We start from the raw sequence: 14,043 nt of genomic DNA, 5'->3' as shown, positions 1-14,043 counted from the left end.
TTACCAGTAGACTCACAGCTCGCTAAGAAGAAGACACACTATCCATTGCTTATGATTAATTATTCACTACATCAAATGGATAACGCCACAAGGAAATGAAGTTACAAATGCTTTAGAAGAAGAACAATGTCGTAAAAACAACAAAAGAGCTTTTTCTAAGTTGAAATCAAATAAAAAATTCCAGTAGACTAATCAGTTAAAGCGAGATTGGCGGGAAGAGGAGGTTTGATAGCAAACCAAACACCAACGCGGTTCATAATTTTTGTTTCTAACGCAGATAAATAAAGAAACCGTATCATATGCAAATTTAAAAACCAAAGAAGAGAGAACATTCAAGAGTGTAGCATTTCTTCAACAGCTTGTTATTTCAATTTCATTCACCACAAAAGAATTTTTTATTTCACTGATTAATAATCAACAAAACTAATGTTAATTTTTGTTGACTATGAAAGAAGAAGTTTAGTTGACTTTCTAGAAGAAGGCAAGAAGCAGACCGGATTACCTAAGAGCATCTCCAACTCATTGCTATTTTTATCTCTATAATAGCATTTAGAGGTGAAATTACTCCAACCCACCTCTATTTCTTTCTCTATAATAGAGATCTCTATTTTTTCCTCTATTTATAGAGGAAGAAATAGCATTCCTCTATTTTTTACTCTATATTTAGAGATTGCTATTTTAAAGGAATACATTGGAGCACATCCCATCTCTATTATAGAGTTCCTCTATTTTAGAGATGAAAATAGCAAAATACATTGGAGATGGTCTAAAAATCCGATCAACTTACACATCATCTCATCAATCCAACGGCCACCATTAAATGTCACACAGTCCCCAGAACAAATTAAATTAAATTAAAAAAAAAACCGTGCGTCGAATGATTCAACTACCCAAAAATAAAAAATAAAAATAAAAAAACACAATCTGCAATCCAAAAAAGACAATTCCGAAAACATGCGTGTGGTTCGGATAGATCTCAAGATTCTTCTATCTTAACTCCTCGATCTCTCTCTCTCGTCTTCGGTAAGAGATTCTCATCTCCCAGCTTTGTTCCTTACTCTCTGAAGTTTAGATTCCAACGATGATCCTTGATCGATTGAATTCATTTTGTCTCCTTGATCCTCTCTGATTCTTCCTCACTAAGTATGTAATTAGATTTGTGTTCTTGATTGTAAAGTTTGTTACTTTTAATGGTGAAAAGTCATGTTTTTGCTCGGCAGAGACTGTTGATCTGAAGCTAAGCTCTGATGGGTTCTGTAATGAGCTTAAGCTGTTCCAAGAGGAAAGCAACGAGCCAAGACGAGGAACCCTCAAACTCATCTCGCAAAAGACGAAAGTTATCCTCTTCAAACGATGAAGAAGACTACAACTGCAGATTGATTCCTAACCTCCCTGATGAGTTATCTATACAGATTCTCGCTAGGCTCCCAAGAATCTCCTACTCGAGCGTTCGGCTAGTCTCACGGAGGTGGAGATCAGCTGTATCCACCTCCGAGGTCTATGCTCTAAGGAAAGAGCTTGGTATAACCGAGGAGTGGCTCTACGTGCTTACCAAAGGCCAAGATGATAAGCTTCTATGGTACTCTTTGGATCCTGTCTCCACTAGATGGCAGAGACTGCCTCCAATGCCTGTTATCGTCTACGAAGAGGAGTCTAGAAGAAGCTCATGGAACCTCAAAGTCGGTGAGATTGTGAGGAGCCTGCTCGGTAGAAGAGACGCTTCTGAGCAGATGCCCTTCTGCGGATGTGCTATTGGTTCTGTCGACGGGTGTCTCTACGTTCTAGGAGGTCTCTCCAAGTCTAAAACCGTGAGCTGTGTGTGGAGATTCGATCCTATTATCAACTCGTGGAGCGAAGTGAGCTCTATGCTGGCCAACCGTGCTTACTCCAAAACAGGAGTGTTGGACGAGAAGCTCTACGTTGTTGGAGGCGTTGACCGTGGACGTGGAGGCTTATCTCCTCTTCAGACAGCTGAGGTTTACGACCCAACCACCGACGTTTGGTCTGAAGTCCCCAGCATGCCTTTCACTAAGGCCCAAGTGCTGCCCAACGCGTTCTTGGCTGACTTGCTGAAGCCCATCGCCACGGGGATGACTTGCTACAACGGTAGGTTATGCGTGCCTCAGAGTCTTTACTCGTGGCCTTTCTTTGTGGACGTTGGAGGTGAGGTTTATGATCCGGAGACTGAGCTTTGGGGGGAGATGCCATCTGGGATGGGTGAAGGTTGGCCCGCGAGGCAGGCGGGGACGAAGCTGAGCGTTGTGGTGGATGGGGAGCTGTATGCTTTTGATCCTTCTAGCTCGATGGAGAACGGGAAGATTAAGGTTTATGATCAGAAGGAAGATGCTTGGAAAGTTGTTATAGGGGAAGTGCCTGTTTATGACATGACGGATTCGGAGTCTCCTTATTTGCTTGCTGGGTTTCATGGGAAGCTTCATTTTATTACTAGAGATCATAACCGTAACGTTACGGTGTTGAGAGCTGATGTGCCTGACGTATCAGGCTCTAGCTCTAGCTCTAGCTCTAGCTCCAAGTGTGTTTTGGGTTCAGGTTCTTTGAAGGAGAAGGGTGATGCAGTTAACAAGTCAGATACTGTTATTTGGAAGGTTATTGCAAGTAAGGACTTGGGTGCTGCTGAGCTTGTTAGCTGCCAAGTTATAGATATTTGAAAAGCAACATTGACACTGAGAAAATCTTGTGTGTACAGCCAAAGTTTGAAGGTTTATGATATGTTATTCCCAAAGATATTTTTTTTAAAGTATAATTCTTCAATTATGATATACAAATTCTGTATACTTCTAGCTTTGGCTGTGGCATGTAAGCTTGAGCAATAAAAAGTTGTGAAACAATATATAGATATGGTCACTGTATTCTTGATTTCATATGTGCAAGTGTATACACTAAAGCAGTTCCTGTAAGTAAAATAATTGTTTCAGCTATTGATCATTTTGCTTAACCGGAAGTGTCGGTTCGGTTCTGGTTCTTTCAATAATTGTGGACCTAAGAACCTAACACTATGGATGTTGGAGGTAGAAGAAGAAAACAGGTAAAAAGAAAGACTGATAATATCGTTAATGCGTTGGAATCAAGAACGTATCATATTCATATGCTCATAAAGCTATAAAACCATCTCCTGATTCTCATTTGACACTTCACCTTCTCTTTATATCTTCCTTTTTTTCTTATAATGAAAGTTGGTTCTTGATTTCAACGAATCTCTTTTGTGATTAATTTTCGTATTACTTTAATATGATGTGAATGAGAAAGTCCTCTTTTTTTCCTTTCCTGAATGCATATATTATCTAAAACATCACTAGGCTGTTATTTATTTCATTCAAGAGATGTATTGGTGTTTTGTGGAATGCACGAACGAATTTTCCTTCATAACTTATATTTGGTTGGCGAATAGGATGACATTTGAAAATTGAACCGAATCTAACCGGAATCAAATTATGTTGCATCGGTTTTATATCCTCACATTATTTGAACAAACCGATTATACCAAATTTTATCACTTGGAGGTTGGTTTACATTTGGCTTCACTACTTGAAAAACATAGTTATACTTGGGTAACATTTTCCGGACCAAATGTTTAAAAGCATTTCATCAAAATTCATTAAGAATACCACTTAATTTCATATCTAAACCACTAGAATTTCCTTGTCTATAGTGAAGTGCTAAACGTAAATGATTACAATTTTCAGAAGAATCACAACTCAGCTTATGTAGAAGAGATATCTTGAAATGTAAACTTCACATAAAGAAAAGAATAACAATAAACTATTGTCATATTTATGAGTTAGCATTATGTTATTAAATACTCCCATCTTTAAATTAGTTAAGTAGTTAGGCTTATATAGTTGGTGGCTGCCATTTTCTAACCATTCCTAAATGCCAGGACTACCCCCTTGTTACAAATCACATATAAAATTTGGCATATATGCCCAAAGTATTAAAGGAACAAAATGCTATAAAATAATTGAGAGATGACATGGAGGGAACCCACAAATAAGCCCAATATCTTTCTTTTTTTAAAAAATGTCAAGAAGAGTATCAATACCCACTTAACATAAATCAAATAATTGAGAAATCCACTAGTACATTTTTGATATAGTACAACATGGCCAGAGTTTAGAGTTAATAATATATGCATTATACATATAAGAAAACTATATTCTTAAATATCGTCAATATATATATATCACCATGACGCAATCTGAGGTTAATTAGACAAAAATTCTTGATAATTAAAAGAAAAAGTCAGCTTAATTGTGTGAGATTAAAGAGGGGTAGAAAAGTCAAAACGAAGAAGAATCTCACTTGACAAAGAAACCCCCAAATTAAAATCTGTGCTGCTCAAAGACACAGCCTTGCCTCTCTCTTTTCTTCTTCATCTTCTTTCTCTTTCATTTCTTCTTAATCATATAAACCTTTCAATTATAATTGGATCTGTTCTTCTTCTTCAGAAACCGTCAAGAAGAGGATAAAGTCTGTTTCTTTCAGCAACTGGGTTCTGAAGTTTTCAACAAAACTTGATTTGGGTTTTCGTTATTTAGGTCGAATTGGTGAAAAAGCACGTCTTGTGTTCGATGATATTCCCCAGAGAGAGAAAAGGTGAAGACTTTTGAATCTTTTTTGTGTGTTGTGTTGTGGTGGTGGGGGGAAATAGAGAGAGATGGCAGGTGAAGATTGGATAGAACTCAAGTTTAGACTCGCTGATGGCACTGACATAGGTCCCAGCAAGTACAATCAATCTATGACTGTTTCTTCCCTCAAAGAGAAGATCATCTCTCAATGGCCTAAAGGTAACATATGTGCTTCTCTTCCTTTCCATCATTATGTTTTGATTGTTTTAAAAAATAAACTTCATATTCTTTGATTCTTGTTTCTGCCTTTCCATCATTGAAATTTGATTTGCTAAGAAGTTTGATTCTTGTTTCTGTAATGATTTAATGTATACCGAACGCTTTTATTCGCCTAAGTTTAGGTACTGAGCTTTGTAAAGTTCTAGAATTTAACAAGAATGGGTATATTAAGGTTGTGTTGGAACTGCAGTTTTCAAGTGTGTCTCTCTGTTTTGACCAGACTCAGAAAACATTCCAAAGACTGTAAATGATGTGAAGCTCATCAACGCCGGGAAGATACTGGACAACAACAGGACACTTGCTGAATCAAGGCTTCCCGTTGGTGAACTTCCAGGAATGGTCATCACTATGCATGTTGTTCTTCGCCCTCCTACTTTAGACAAAAAGAGCGGTAACTGTTTCAATACCTTCCTATACTTTTTTCTTTATTGTAATAGGTTTCCTATATATTCTCTACTCGCTTGTGGATATGGTATTCAGATTCCAAACTTCCATTGTTTTCCAAAAGGTTTTTTGAGATGATGGGGTTATATCATCTCATTATATGTATTTTTATATCTGTTACACAGAAAAACTGCAGAATGATCCTCCCATGAAGAATCGTTGCGCATGCACCATTTTGTAGCTGCAAGTAAATTGGATCATATAGAGATTTTTATCCTTCATGATAATATATAGCACTGGGTGATTGCTGCTCCATGGAACAGCTGAGAAGTTCCCTTATTGGCATAGACATGAAAAACAAAAAAAAAACAAAGGATCTTCATTACAGAACTTGTTTACATTTGTGTGGTTGATAATTTATTTTTCATCTTTTCTTCATTGTTTATCAAAAATGGCTCAAGAAAATGTACTACGATTCTTGAAGGATGATTGTTTTTAAAAATTATATACAATACGTGCAGAACAAACAGTTTGAAAGATAAAACATAACATGAGTTTTCTAGTATAATTGAAAATTACAGTTTGATTCTCTGAGTTGAACAAGTTGGGTTTCTGTACATTACAGAGAAGACACACTTTGAGAACCCCATATCTTTGAATTAAAGAACATTTTATATTAAGCTATCTATAACTTGAGAGACCATTGTTAGAACTTGGATTTATTATTCAACATCATTGGGGACATATATATACATAGTATCATCATCTGTGCATTAATGTTCACCAAGAGTTGCTGAAGATGAACGGTTTAATACCATTCCTTTCTTGGATGCTCTTACGTTCTTCAGAGTCATCATCAGCTTTTGTCTCTCTCCTTCAACCTCTGCAAACTTGAGGCTTAGCTGAGAGTAGCGGTCATGCATCTCCCTGAGCTCTGTCTCGATAGATGCATACCGGCCTTTGGTCTCCAGCATTTCCTCGATTAGATCGTTTATGTCTCTGAAACTCTGGAAGATTGCTTCGTCATCTGTGTGTTGCTTCAAGAAAGAGCTGCAATTTCAGGCAAAAAAAAGGGTGTAAGTTCAGTGTTTAGTATAGTTCTTTCTCGTTCCTCCAAGATCATTATGTACCTCTGAAAATGGATGGTTGAGTGTTTTTGCTTTCCACGTAATGCTTCAGCAAGTTCTATTTCCAGTGCAAGAACCCTCTCCAATGCGTTCCCGCAGCTGTAATTCTCGTGAGATAGAGGGAAGATGCTTTGAAGTTCTTCTTTTGCCTGTTGAAAAGATGATCATAAGACTTGTGATACACACATGCTTTAATATATTACAGTCTGTAAAAAGGTAAGCTTCCGCACCTGACGCAACTGCATCAGCTCTTGTTCCAAACCCGGGAATCTGGTTTCTGAATCATTATCATCTTGAGATTCAAGTAAATTCTCATTCTTCATCCTTTCTAGCTGTATAGGAGACAAAAAAAGGATTCAAAACCAGCTAGTATACATTTCTGATTCAGAATTGCCATCAAATCTAATACTAAGCCACTGCTATTTAAAATCTCCAATTATGTTGACTCCACTCTTTAGACATTTTAAACAACAATGCAATATTACCTCATTGTTTAAGTGATCCAAGCTAGACCTTAAAGTCTCTGCCCTAAAGCTATCATTGATCAAAGCTAGGCTTTCTTCACTCTTGTCCAGTGCCATTGCTTCTCCCGAAGGTGATTGGTCTCCGTTTTCATTTACACCCCTCGATTGAATAGCACCCTGATGAACAATAAACATAGTTGAAAGGTATATAAATACTATAAGCACCCTGATGAACAATAGACATACGTTAACATGAAAGCTAGGAGCAAAACTAGTTTTAACATGAGCTCTATGATACCATAAAATAACTTCCCGATAAATGCTAATCTAAACGTTTACCTGAATTTTCGGCCTGGGGCTTGCAATTATATCTTTGTCAGCCAACTCCGTTACACCCTGAGTGCTGTAACGCTGTACTGATTCTCTCATTGATTCTAGCTCTTTAGACATTTTCAGTCTCTCCTCTTGCAGAAAATCTTCAAGCCTCTGTTTTTCTTCCTTGCAGCACTCGAGGCTAAGCAACGAACAATCCAACTCAGCCTTCATCATGTCATAAGCTGTTGTCTTCTCACGTCTATCGTTCATAACAGATTGCATGTCAGCCTCCAGTTCCAATATTTTATCTTCCAGCTCTTTGGTTCTCTTTAAATAGCTGGATTCCGCCTTCTTCCTAGTTTCATTCTCATCAATGGAATCTTGTAATTTCATCAGAATTCCTTCACTATGCTTCTTGGACATGGTCAGCTGATGTTGAAGCTCCTGCAGCTTGGTTTCATACTGTTCTTTGATGAAAATGATTCTCAATGACTCCTGCTGTGGAGTTAGCGGGGCTTGGTAGTCCGTCTTTTCACGGGCACGAGTGCATTCAGCTTCTGCATTGTCCTTAAGCTCTTTCAAATGGATGGACAAGCTTTTGAACTCTTCTGTTTTCAGAATCTGCTCAGAGAGCTTCTGAGTGAGATCACCGCACCTGTTTTGCAGTTTCTCAAGCTCACTGGCACCTTTTCCACACAGCTCAGCTAGTTTATCTTTCAGTACCTCGACTGTTATTTCCGCCTCAGACTTTAACACCATCAGTTTTTCTATTTCTTCTTCATGCTCAACCAACAAAGATTTCAATTGCTCAACCTCATTAGCACATAGGTTTCTCTCAGAGTAACTTCTTTCTGCATTCCCATGCCTATTTGTGTATTCTTCAAGCTCGACTGACATTTCTTCATTTCTATCAGTAAGAGCTCTGCTTGTAGCCGTGGAAGACTCTAGCTCAGACTTCAAGACTTCGAGATTAACCAGTAATTGATTGTTTTCTTCCATGTACCGCTTCTCGTTGACTAGACAATGGTTGAGGGCAGATTCCATATCAGCGTGCTTCTTTTGAAACTCAAGATGGCTCTTAGAGCAGCATCTAAGTTGTTCTGCAAGGTCATCGATGTAGGTCTCAGACTGGATTTTTGTAACAACATGCTGAACATCTCCAGCTATTAGACACTGAAACAGTTCTTCAATAAAAGAAGACTCTTGACGAGCATTTCTCTCATACTCCAAACTCTGAGAGGACTTTTCAGATTCCAGTTCAGCTACCATCTTCTCCAAAAGTTTCACTTGAGATTTCTGCAAATCAAAGTTATCCAACAGCAGGTGCTTTTCATCTAACTCAGACGCAAGTTCTTCGATTCTGCTCTCTAATTTGTTTCTCAAACTTCTCTCAGTTTTCAATTCTGATTTTACAGAGTCGAGATCTGTCAATAGCTTTATATTATTATCCATATACTGAGCTTCTACATAACGAGAGCCATTGAGTGCAGTCAGTACCTCAAAATATTCCTTGTGCTGCTCCTCAGCATAACTCTCCCACTCAGATCTTACGAAAAGAATCTGGATATCTGCTGCTATTGAAAATTCCACCATTTCAAGTAACTGAGATTCCAGATCGGAAATATATGATGAATCACGATTCAAGCTTCTCAGAGATGTTTCATATCCTGACAAAAGATGAGTGTGATTTGCCTTCTCCAACTCCAAATCCGAAACCATTTGCTTCAGATGGACTAACTCAGAGCTTTGCTCATCAAATCTCAGCAATTTGGAACTTTTAGCAGTGAACTCAGAAGTAAGATCTTGCATTTTACTTTCTAGCTCCTGCCTGGAGCTTTTTTCAATTCTCAACTCTTGATCAAATGTTGTCCTTAAATTCTCAAGCTCACGCACAAGACCCAACGTTTCCTGAGATTTATCCAGGAGAGAAACCAGAAGACCTTTTTTCTCTTCAGCTAGTTCTTCAACAAGCAGCTTGGTTCTTCCATGTTCAACAGTTACAGAGCTTAGTTCTGAGATCTCTTGGCCAAGCGCCTCATTCTTAGCCACGAGTAGGCGCACATTATTCTCATGCTTCTGCTTGAGCTCAGTAATGTCAGCCTCTGCAGCCCTCAAATGAAACTCTGTCTTGGATTTTTCCTCCACCAGATCTTTATTTTCTTTCATAAGTACAAGACTTTTGTCACATATCTTACACAAGAATCTATCAAGCTGCTCTGCTAAATCAGGGGACTCCAAATCAAGATCCACTCCTCCTTCCCACAGAGGCAAGGAAATGAGCTTTTCATTGTAGCAACCTAATGTGTTCATCAGCTTGTCCTTCAGACTGCCGACGTCCTTCTGCAGATTTTCATTTGCAGTAGCCAGATCATCAAACTTATCTCTCAGAGAATCAAACTCAGCCTGCACAGTAGCAAACCGTTTCTGAAGATGAACTTTTTCAAGCGCTTCTTTCTCCAAGAGCTCTGCGAGCTCTTTTTTCTCACAAATGCATGTCTCGTAACTGTTTTTCCAATTCTTGGACTCGAGCACTACAGATTCCAGTTCATCAATCTTTTGCAGAAGGATGAGGTTTTCGTGAGTAACATTCTGCAGATTTGCCTCTAAACTTTGATTCTGAAAAGCTACAGCATTCCATTTGGCAATGCATGTGGTTTTCTCCTCATTCAGAGAGAAGACCTCGTCCAGCGTAATATCCAGCCTCTGCTTCAACATTTCCTTGGCCTCTGTTGAAAGCTCAAGCTGCCATCCAAGCTCATCAATTTTCCCTTTCATTATTCTTATGTCAACACTTGCTTGAAGGAAAGTTTCCTGTAGAATTTTCGAGAACACTTCCAGATATAAGTTCCTTGAGTGCATCTCATAAAGTTCTTCTTCAACCTTTTGATATAGGCTTTCTTGCACCTGAAGAGATCTCTGCAAGTTTTCTAGAAGAATATCACCCTTTAAGGGCCGTTCCTTCATCCCCTTCTTCTCATTTTGAAACTGTGTGAGTTTTACATCACGAGTGTCCTGTTTCTCAGGCTTTGAATCACCAGGGTCTGGAAAAGCTTGCTTGATGAGGTTTTCATTGGTCTCAAACATAGATACAACCTGAGAGGAAAGCAACTCAAGATCCTTCTGCAAATGGTTGACAGCAATAGAATAATTTAACCGCGCCCTTTTAAGCGCTGCCTCTGCAGCCATAGCTCGTTTATCAAGTTCTTCATTCAGAGAAACCAAAGTTTTCTTCTCCTCGGAAAATCGGAGTGCTTGCTCATTCACATCTTGGCGCAACGCTTCCATCTCAGCATTAGCGCCAGTGATACTATAGATGCATGTGGAATGTTCAGTCCTTAGATTCTGTAACTCTACTAGCAACTGCCTTTGAGTCTCCTCGAGCTCCTGGACTAGAGATTCGTAATAGCACTCCATCTGATCCATTTTCTTGGTAAGGCTATCACGTTCGGCTTTAGACTCGTCCAGCCCTCGCACAAGCTCGAGTATTTTATCTCTCATGGCATTTGCAGAATCTGCTGAATTGGGTTCACGAGATGTAAGATCAGGCATACCAAGATACTGAAGGGGATCAAGTTCTGGTTGATAAATCTCAGTGTCCAGCTGAGAACCTGATATGCCTCTCTCATTTTTATTGGCTAAGGTGGTGGTTTTCTCAGATGGTACTGTGCTAATCTGCCTTTTGAAGTCCAGTAGAACTCCGAGCAGAGACTCAAAGTCTGCGAGGAATAAGCGTAAGTCCCTGTCATGGTAGCTATAGCAAACTTTCTTTTGAATCTCTCTGATGTTATCCTCTACAACTGAAAGACCTTGCAGCCATCTTAGCTGTAGGTTGTGGGAAACGTTATCTTGGTCTTTGCTGTTATATCCAACATGTGTTTTGACGCTACGCAAGCGCTCCATCTCTTCTTTTAATTTTGAGCACTCTGATTTCAACACAGACACTTCCCTGACCAACCGATCCCCAGAACTGATCTCTGAAATAAGTATTTGAGAAAACTCTTGAGCTTTGGAACCTATATCATCTGCATGGCACTGTAGCGAGTTCACTTCAGTCTTAATCTCATTAATGGATGATTCCATGTCCTCCACGAAGCCTTTAAGCTTAATGTTCTCTTCTATGGCATTGCCCAAATCGCTATTCTTGTTAAGATACTCTGAACCCCAGCCATTGTGCCACTCGCGAGCGTCTTTCTCTGTCTGAGGGCTCTGAGCAAGTCCACTCAAATCTCCGGAAACCATACTTTTGAGGCTGTCAATTTCGTTTGTGCTGGATATATCATGTTTGTCTGCATTTAGGCTTCCTGATGTGTTTGAAGAGACATCGAATCCCATTGATGAATCAGGGTCATTTGGCCTCACAGCTTCTTCCACAAAAGAATCATCTCGGAACTTCTCTCTGAAACTCCCTCTTATATTTGTCTGCAGAAAAGTATTGACAATACAAGTTGTGTCAACATCCTCACACCCAAAACTAATTGTGTAATAAAATTTTCCTATAAATTGGTGAGAATTATACTACAGACATGTAAATATGTTATTTAGACCTTATCAACATGACTAAGAGAGTCATCAGAAGGGGAAGTTTTGGAACGAGAGGATTCGTCAGGACTGCTATGGTCAGGGGTGGTGGACGGTCCCCTTTCCCTGAGTTCTCTCTGCTGCTCAAACTCTCTAAAGCCTGTTTTTGAAGTTAACAGCTGTACAGTGACCTGAAAACAACAACAGAAAAGTTGAGCAATCAATCTCTAAAGTAAAAAGGGAAGTCAAACTCTTTATAGGGATGAGAGAAAATGCTAAATGATCCATACATGTAAGATAGCTCCTGAATCACAGCCTTGCAAGGGCAATGCCACCGCAAAAGGCTTTAAGGCGTCAGCATATTCAGCAAGGTTGATCATAGCTTCTCCAAGTATACTAGATCTAGAAGTACCCTGATCACATAAGAAGGGAATAAAAAAATTAAAATCCGAAATTACAAGTCAGATGGAAAAAAGAAAGTGTACCATAGCCACAACAATCTTGTAGAGTTTTTCATCAAATTGCTTGGTCCTTGTATCCTGGAGCAGCCTTGTAGTTTCGTAAATGGGATCACCCCACTTGCAAGTCCCATTTCTGACAAGAGCTTTTGTTGTCTTAGCTGTAGCTTTTAGAGAGTCAGCAGGGATGAAAGATATGAACAGCTTGTCCCATCCCGCTTGTGGAACCTTTTCATTATATAAAAAACAAACCAATCCATCAGATTACTATGTGCATTCCCCCATTGACGCACACCATCAACAAGTATCTGATTGTGTCATTCTGACTTACATGAGTAGCGTGAAACTGCAACCGAAAGACCACTTTGACTTTGGCTTTCTCCAGCTTCCATTTCGCAAGTCTCGACATTACTCAACAAAAAAAGAATCAAAAGAGCCTCCTCACCTGAAACAAACAAATAAAAAATGAGCTCAATTTTCTTAATATTCCATGTTTATCTTCCAATTACCATAAGAACAACCATAACAAGAAACAAGAAGAACAATGAGACCATCATCAGGTACAAGCTTAGATCTAAGTCACTCAGCTGCTCAACCAAAAGCTTAATTCACTAAACTATTTGAATCCTCCTCAATTCCAATAAAGGAAAGAGCTTTCGGCAAAAAAAGGAATCTAAAAGTGCCAATTGCTAAGCTAAATCCTCAGATCCAAAGCAAAGCCCCAAACTTTAGTCAACTTGAAACTCAAAAAACTGAGCCAAAAGATCCGATTCAAGCTAAGAACACTGACCAGAACAAGACTCTTATGACCAGATTTAGAAACAACAAGACACTAAGAAAGGGATTGGTTGGTTGTGCATTAATGAGAGGATAGAAGATGAGTCACCTTATGTCCGGATCTGAAGGGGAGTGAGTACTTATGTCGGAAGCAAGCAACAACGCCCACCAATGGAGAATCTCTTCAACCACGATGTCTCTTCTTCTCCAGCTTTTCCCACTGAGAATAATAATAATAATAATAATATTAAAAAAGGTGTGTGAATTTGAAATTGGGATAGGCTTAATAAGTATCAAGTTGGATTAAGCTGCATTACGGATCTAGAGATTTAGGGGGAGAGAGGAGGAGGAGGTTGAGATTAGGTTTTAGGGTTGATTAATTGACAAGTGTTGGTAAAATATCAGATGGAGATGATGATTTGATTACGGTCTCTCTCACAAACACAACAACAGTGTGTGTGTGTGTGTGTGTGTGTGTATTTGGGGTTTTAAGTAAAAGAGAAGGATTAATTAAGAAACAATGACATCCCGCCAAAGCCACTTATTAATCTCCCTTCCCTAATTCCCCCCATTTTATTTAATCACATGGTCCCATTTTGTTCTTTTCCATAAATAAGAAATGCAGATTTATTATGTCCGACTATATTTTCATTCTTTTTTGCGGTGTGTCACCAATTTCAGATTTATTTATTTTCATTTTTTTCATATTTATTTATAGTTAATTTTTAAGTATACACTGGAATTTAATGAACATTTTTAAATGGAAAATAAAATAAGCAAAAAATGGATAAAAATAATGTACTATGCTAACAGAGAACGGATAAAAATTGAAATCATGTTTGAAAACCAGCAAAGATTTGACCAATCTACTTCCCCAAATGTGCTTTTTAAATTAATGACATTTAACGACTACAACGTTAGTATCATAATATAACATTATACATTAAAAAGTTCACTTTTTGTTTTCAAATTAATTTAAAGAACAAAAATCAATTTATAACCTTAAAAAGTAAATCGAGATCCACTAATATAAAACTTAGCAACGGTTAGGTCTCTTAACCTTTTTACAACAAATCTCTTGAATGGTTAAAAATATAAAATATCAACACTCTGCAGTTAATCAGACCGTGGATTA

At 38.5% G+C, this 14,043-nt stretch overlaps 3 protein-coding genes across 6 annotated transcripts; 2 read left to right on the top strand and 1 right to left on the bottom strand.

Moving 5' to 3' along the window:
• The first annotated feature begins 842 nt into the window (after positions 1 to 842).
• On the top strand, positions 843 to 2,877 carry LOC106451227 (F-box/kelch-repeat protein At1g22040). 2 transcript variants are annotated; one of them, XM_013893122.3, is made up of 2 exons: positions 843 to 1,023; positions 1,221 to 2,877. In XM_013893122.3, exon 2 carries the CDS (start codon positions 1,248 to 1,250, stop codon positions 2,667 to 2,669), a length of 1,422 nt encoding a protein of 473 aa, XP_013748576.1. In that variant the 5' UTR covers positions 843 to 1,023; positions 1,221 to 1,247; the 3' UTR covers positions 2,670 to 2,877. The 2 variants fall into 2 exon arrangements, with proteins under 2 accessions (XP_013748576.1, XP_013748577.1); XM_013893123.3 differs by having other exon boundaries at positions 895 to 1,143.
• A 1,433-nt stretch (positions 2,878 to 4,310) lies between these two features.
• Positions 4,311 to 5,756, top strand: LOC106451230 (membrane-anchored ubiquitin-fold protein 6). Of its 2 annotated transcripts, XM_048740998.1 has the most exons (4): positions 4,311 to 4,488; positions 4,557 to 4,805; positions 5,086 to 5,256; positions 5,435 to 5,756. In XM_048740998.1, the coding sequence occupies exons 2-4, from the start codon at positions 4,676 to 4,678 to the stop codon at positions 5,488 to 5,490; spliced, it is 357 nt and encodes a 118-aa protein (XP_048596955.1). In that variant the 5' UTR covers positions 4,311 to 4,488; positions 4,557 to 4,675; the 3' UTR covers positions 5,491 to 5,756. The 2 variants fall into 2 exon arrangements, with proteins under 2 accessions (XP_048596955.1, XP_013748579.1); XM_013893125.3 differs by having other exon boundaries at positions 4,314 to 4,805.
• Positions 5,757 to 5,779: 23 nt separating this feature from the next.
• LOC106451229 (myosin-11) lies at positions 5,780 to 13,421 on the bottom strand. 2 transcript variants are annotated; one of them, XM_013893124.3, is made up of 11 exons: positions 13,226 to 13,421; positions 13,018 to 13,128; positions 12,463 to 12,576; positions 12,159 to 12,359; positions 11,964 to 12,086; positions 11,700 to 11,864; positions 7,180 to 11,574; positions 6,862 to 7,017; positions 6,607 to 6,708; positions 6,380 to 6,525; positions 5,780 to 6,299 (listed from the first exon to the last, which is right to left on the bottom strand). In XM_013893124.3, the coding sequence occupies exons 3-11, from the start codon at positions 12,538 to 12,540 to the stop codon at positions 6,023 to 6,025; spliced, it is 5,643 nt and encodes a 1,880-aa protein (XP_013748578.1). In that variant the 5' UTR covers positions 12,541 to 12,576; positions 13,018 to 13,128; positions 13,226 to 13,421; the 3' UTR covers positions 5,780 to 6,022. The 2 variants fall into 2 exon arrangements, with proteins under 2 accessions (XP_013748578.1, XP_022546753.1); XM_022691032.2 differs by lacking the exons at positions 13,018 to 13,128; positions 13,226 to 13,421 and adding an exon at positions 12,922 to 12,999.
• Between the last annotated feature and the right edge of the window lie 622 nt (positions 13,422 to 14,043).

Source organism: Brassica napus, chromosome A9 (assembly GCF_020379485.1).
Source record: "Brassica napus cultivar Da-Ae chromosome A9, Da-Ae, whole genome shotgun sequence".
Classification (NCBI taxonomy): domain Eukaryota; kingdom Viridiplantae; phylum Streptophyta; class Magnoliopsida; order Brassicales; family Brassicaceae; genus Brassica; species Brassica napus.
Note: the sequence above shows the minus strand (reverse complement) of the source record. Positions and strands in the feature narration are given on the sequence as shown.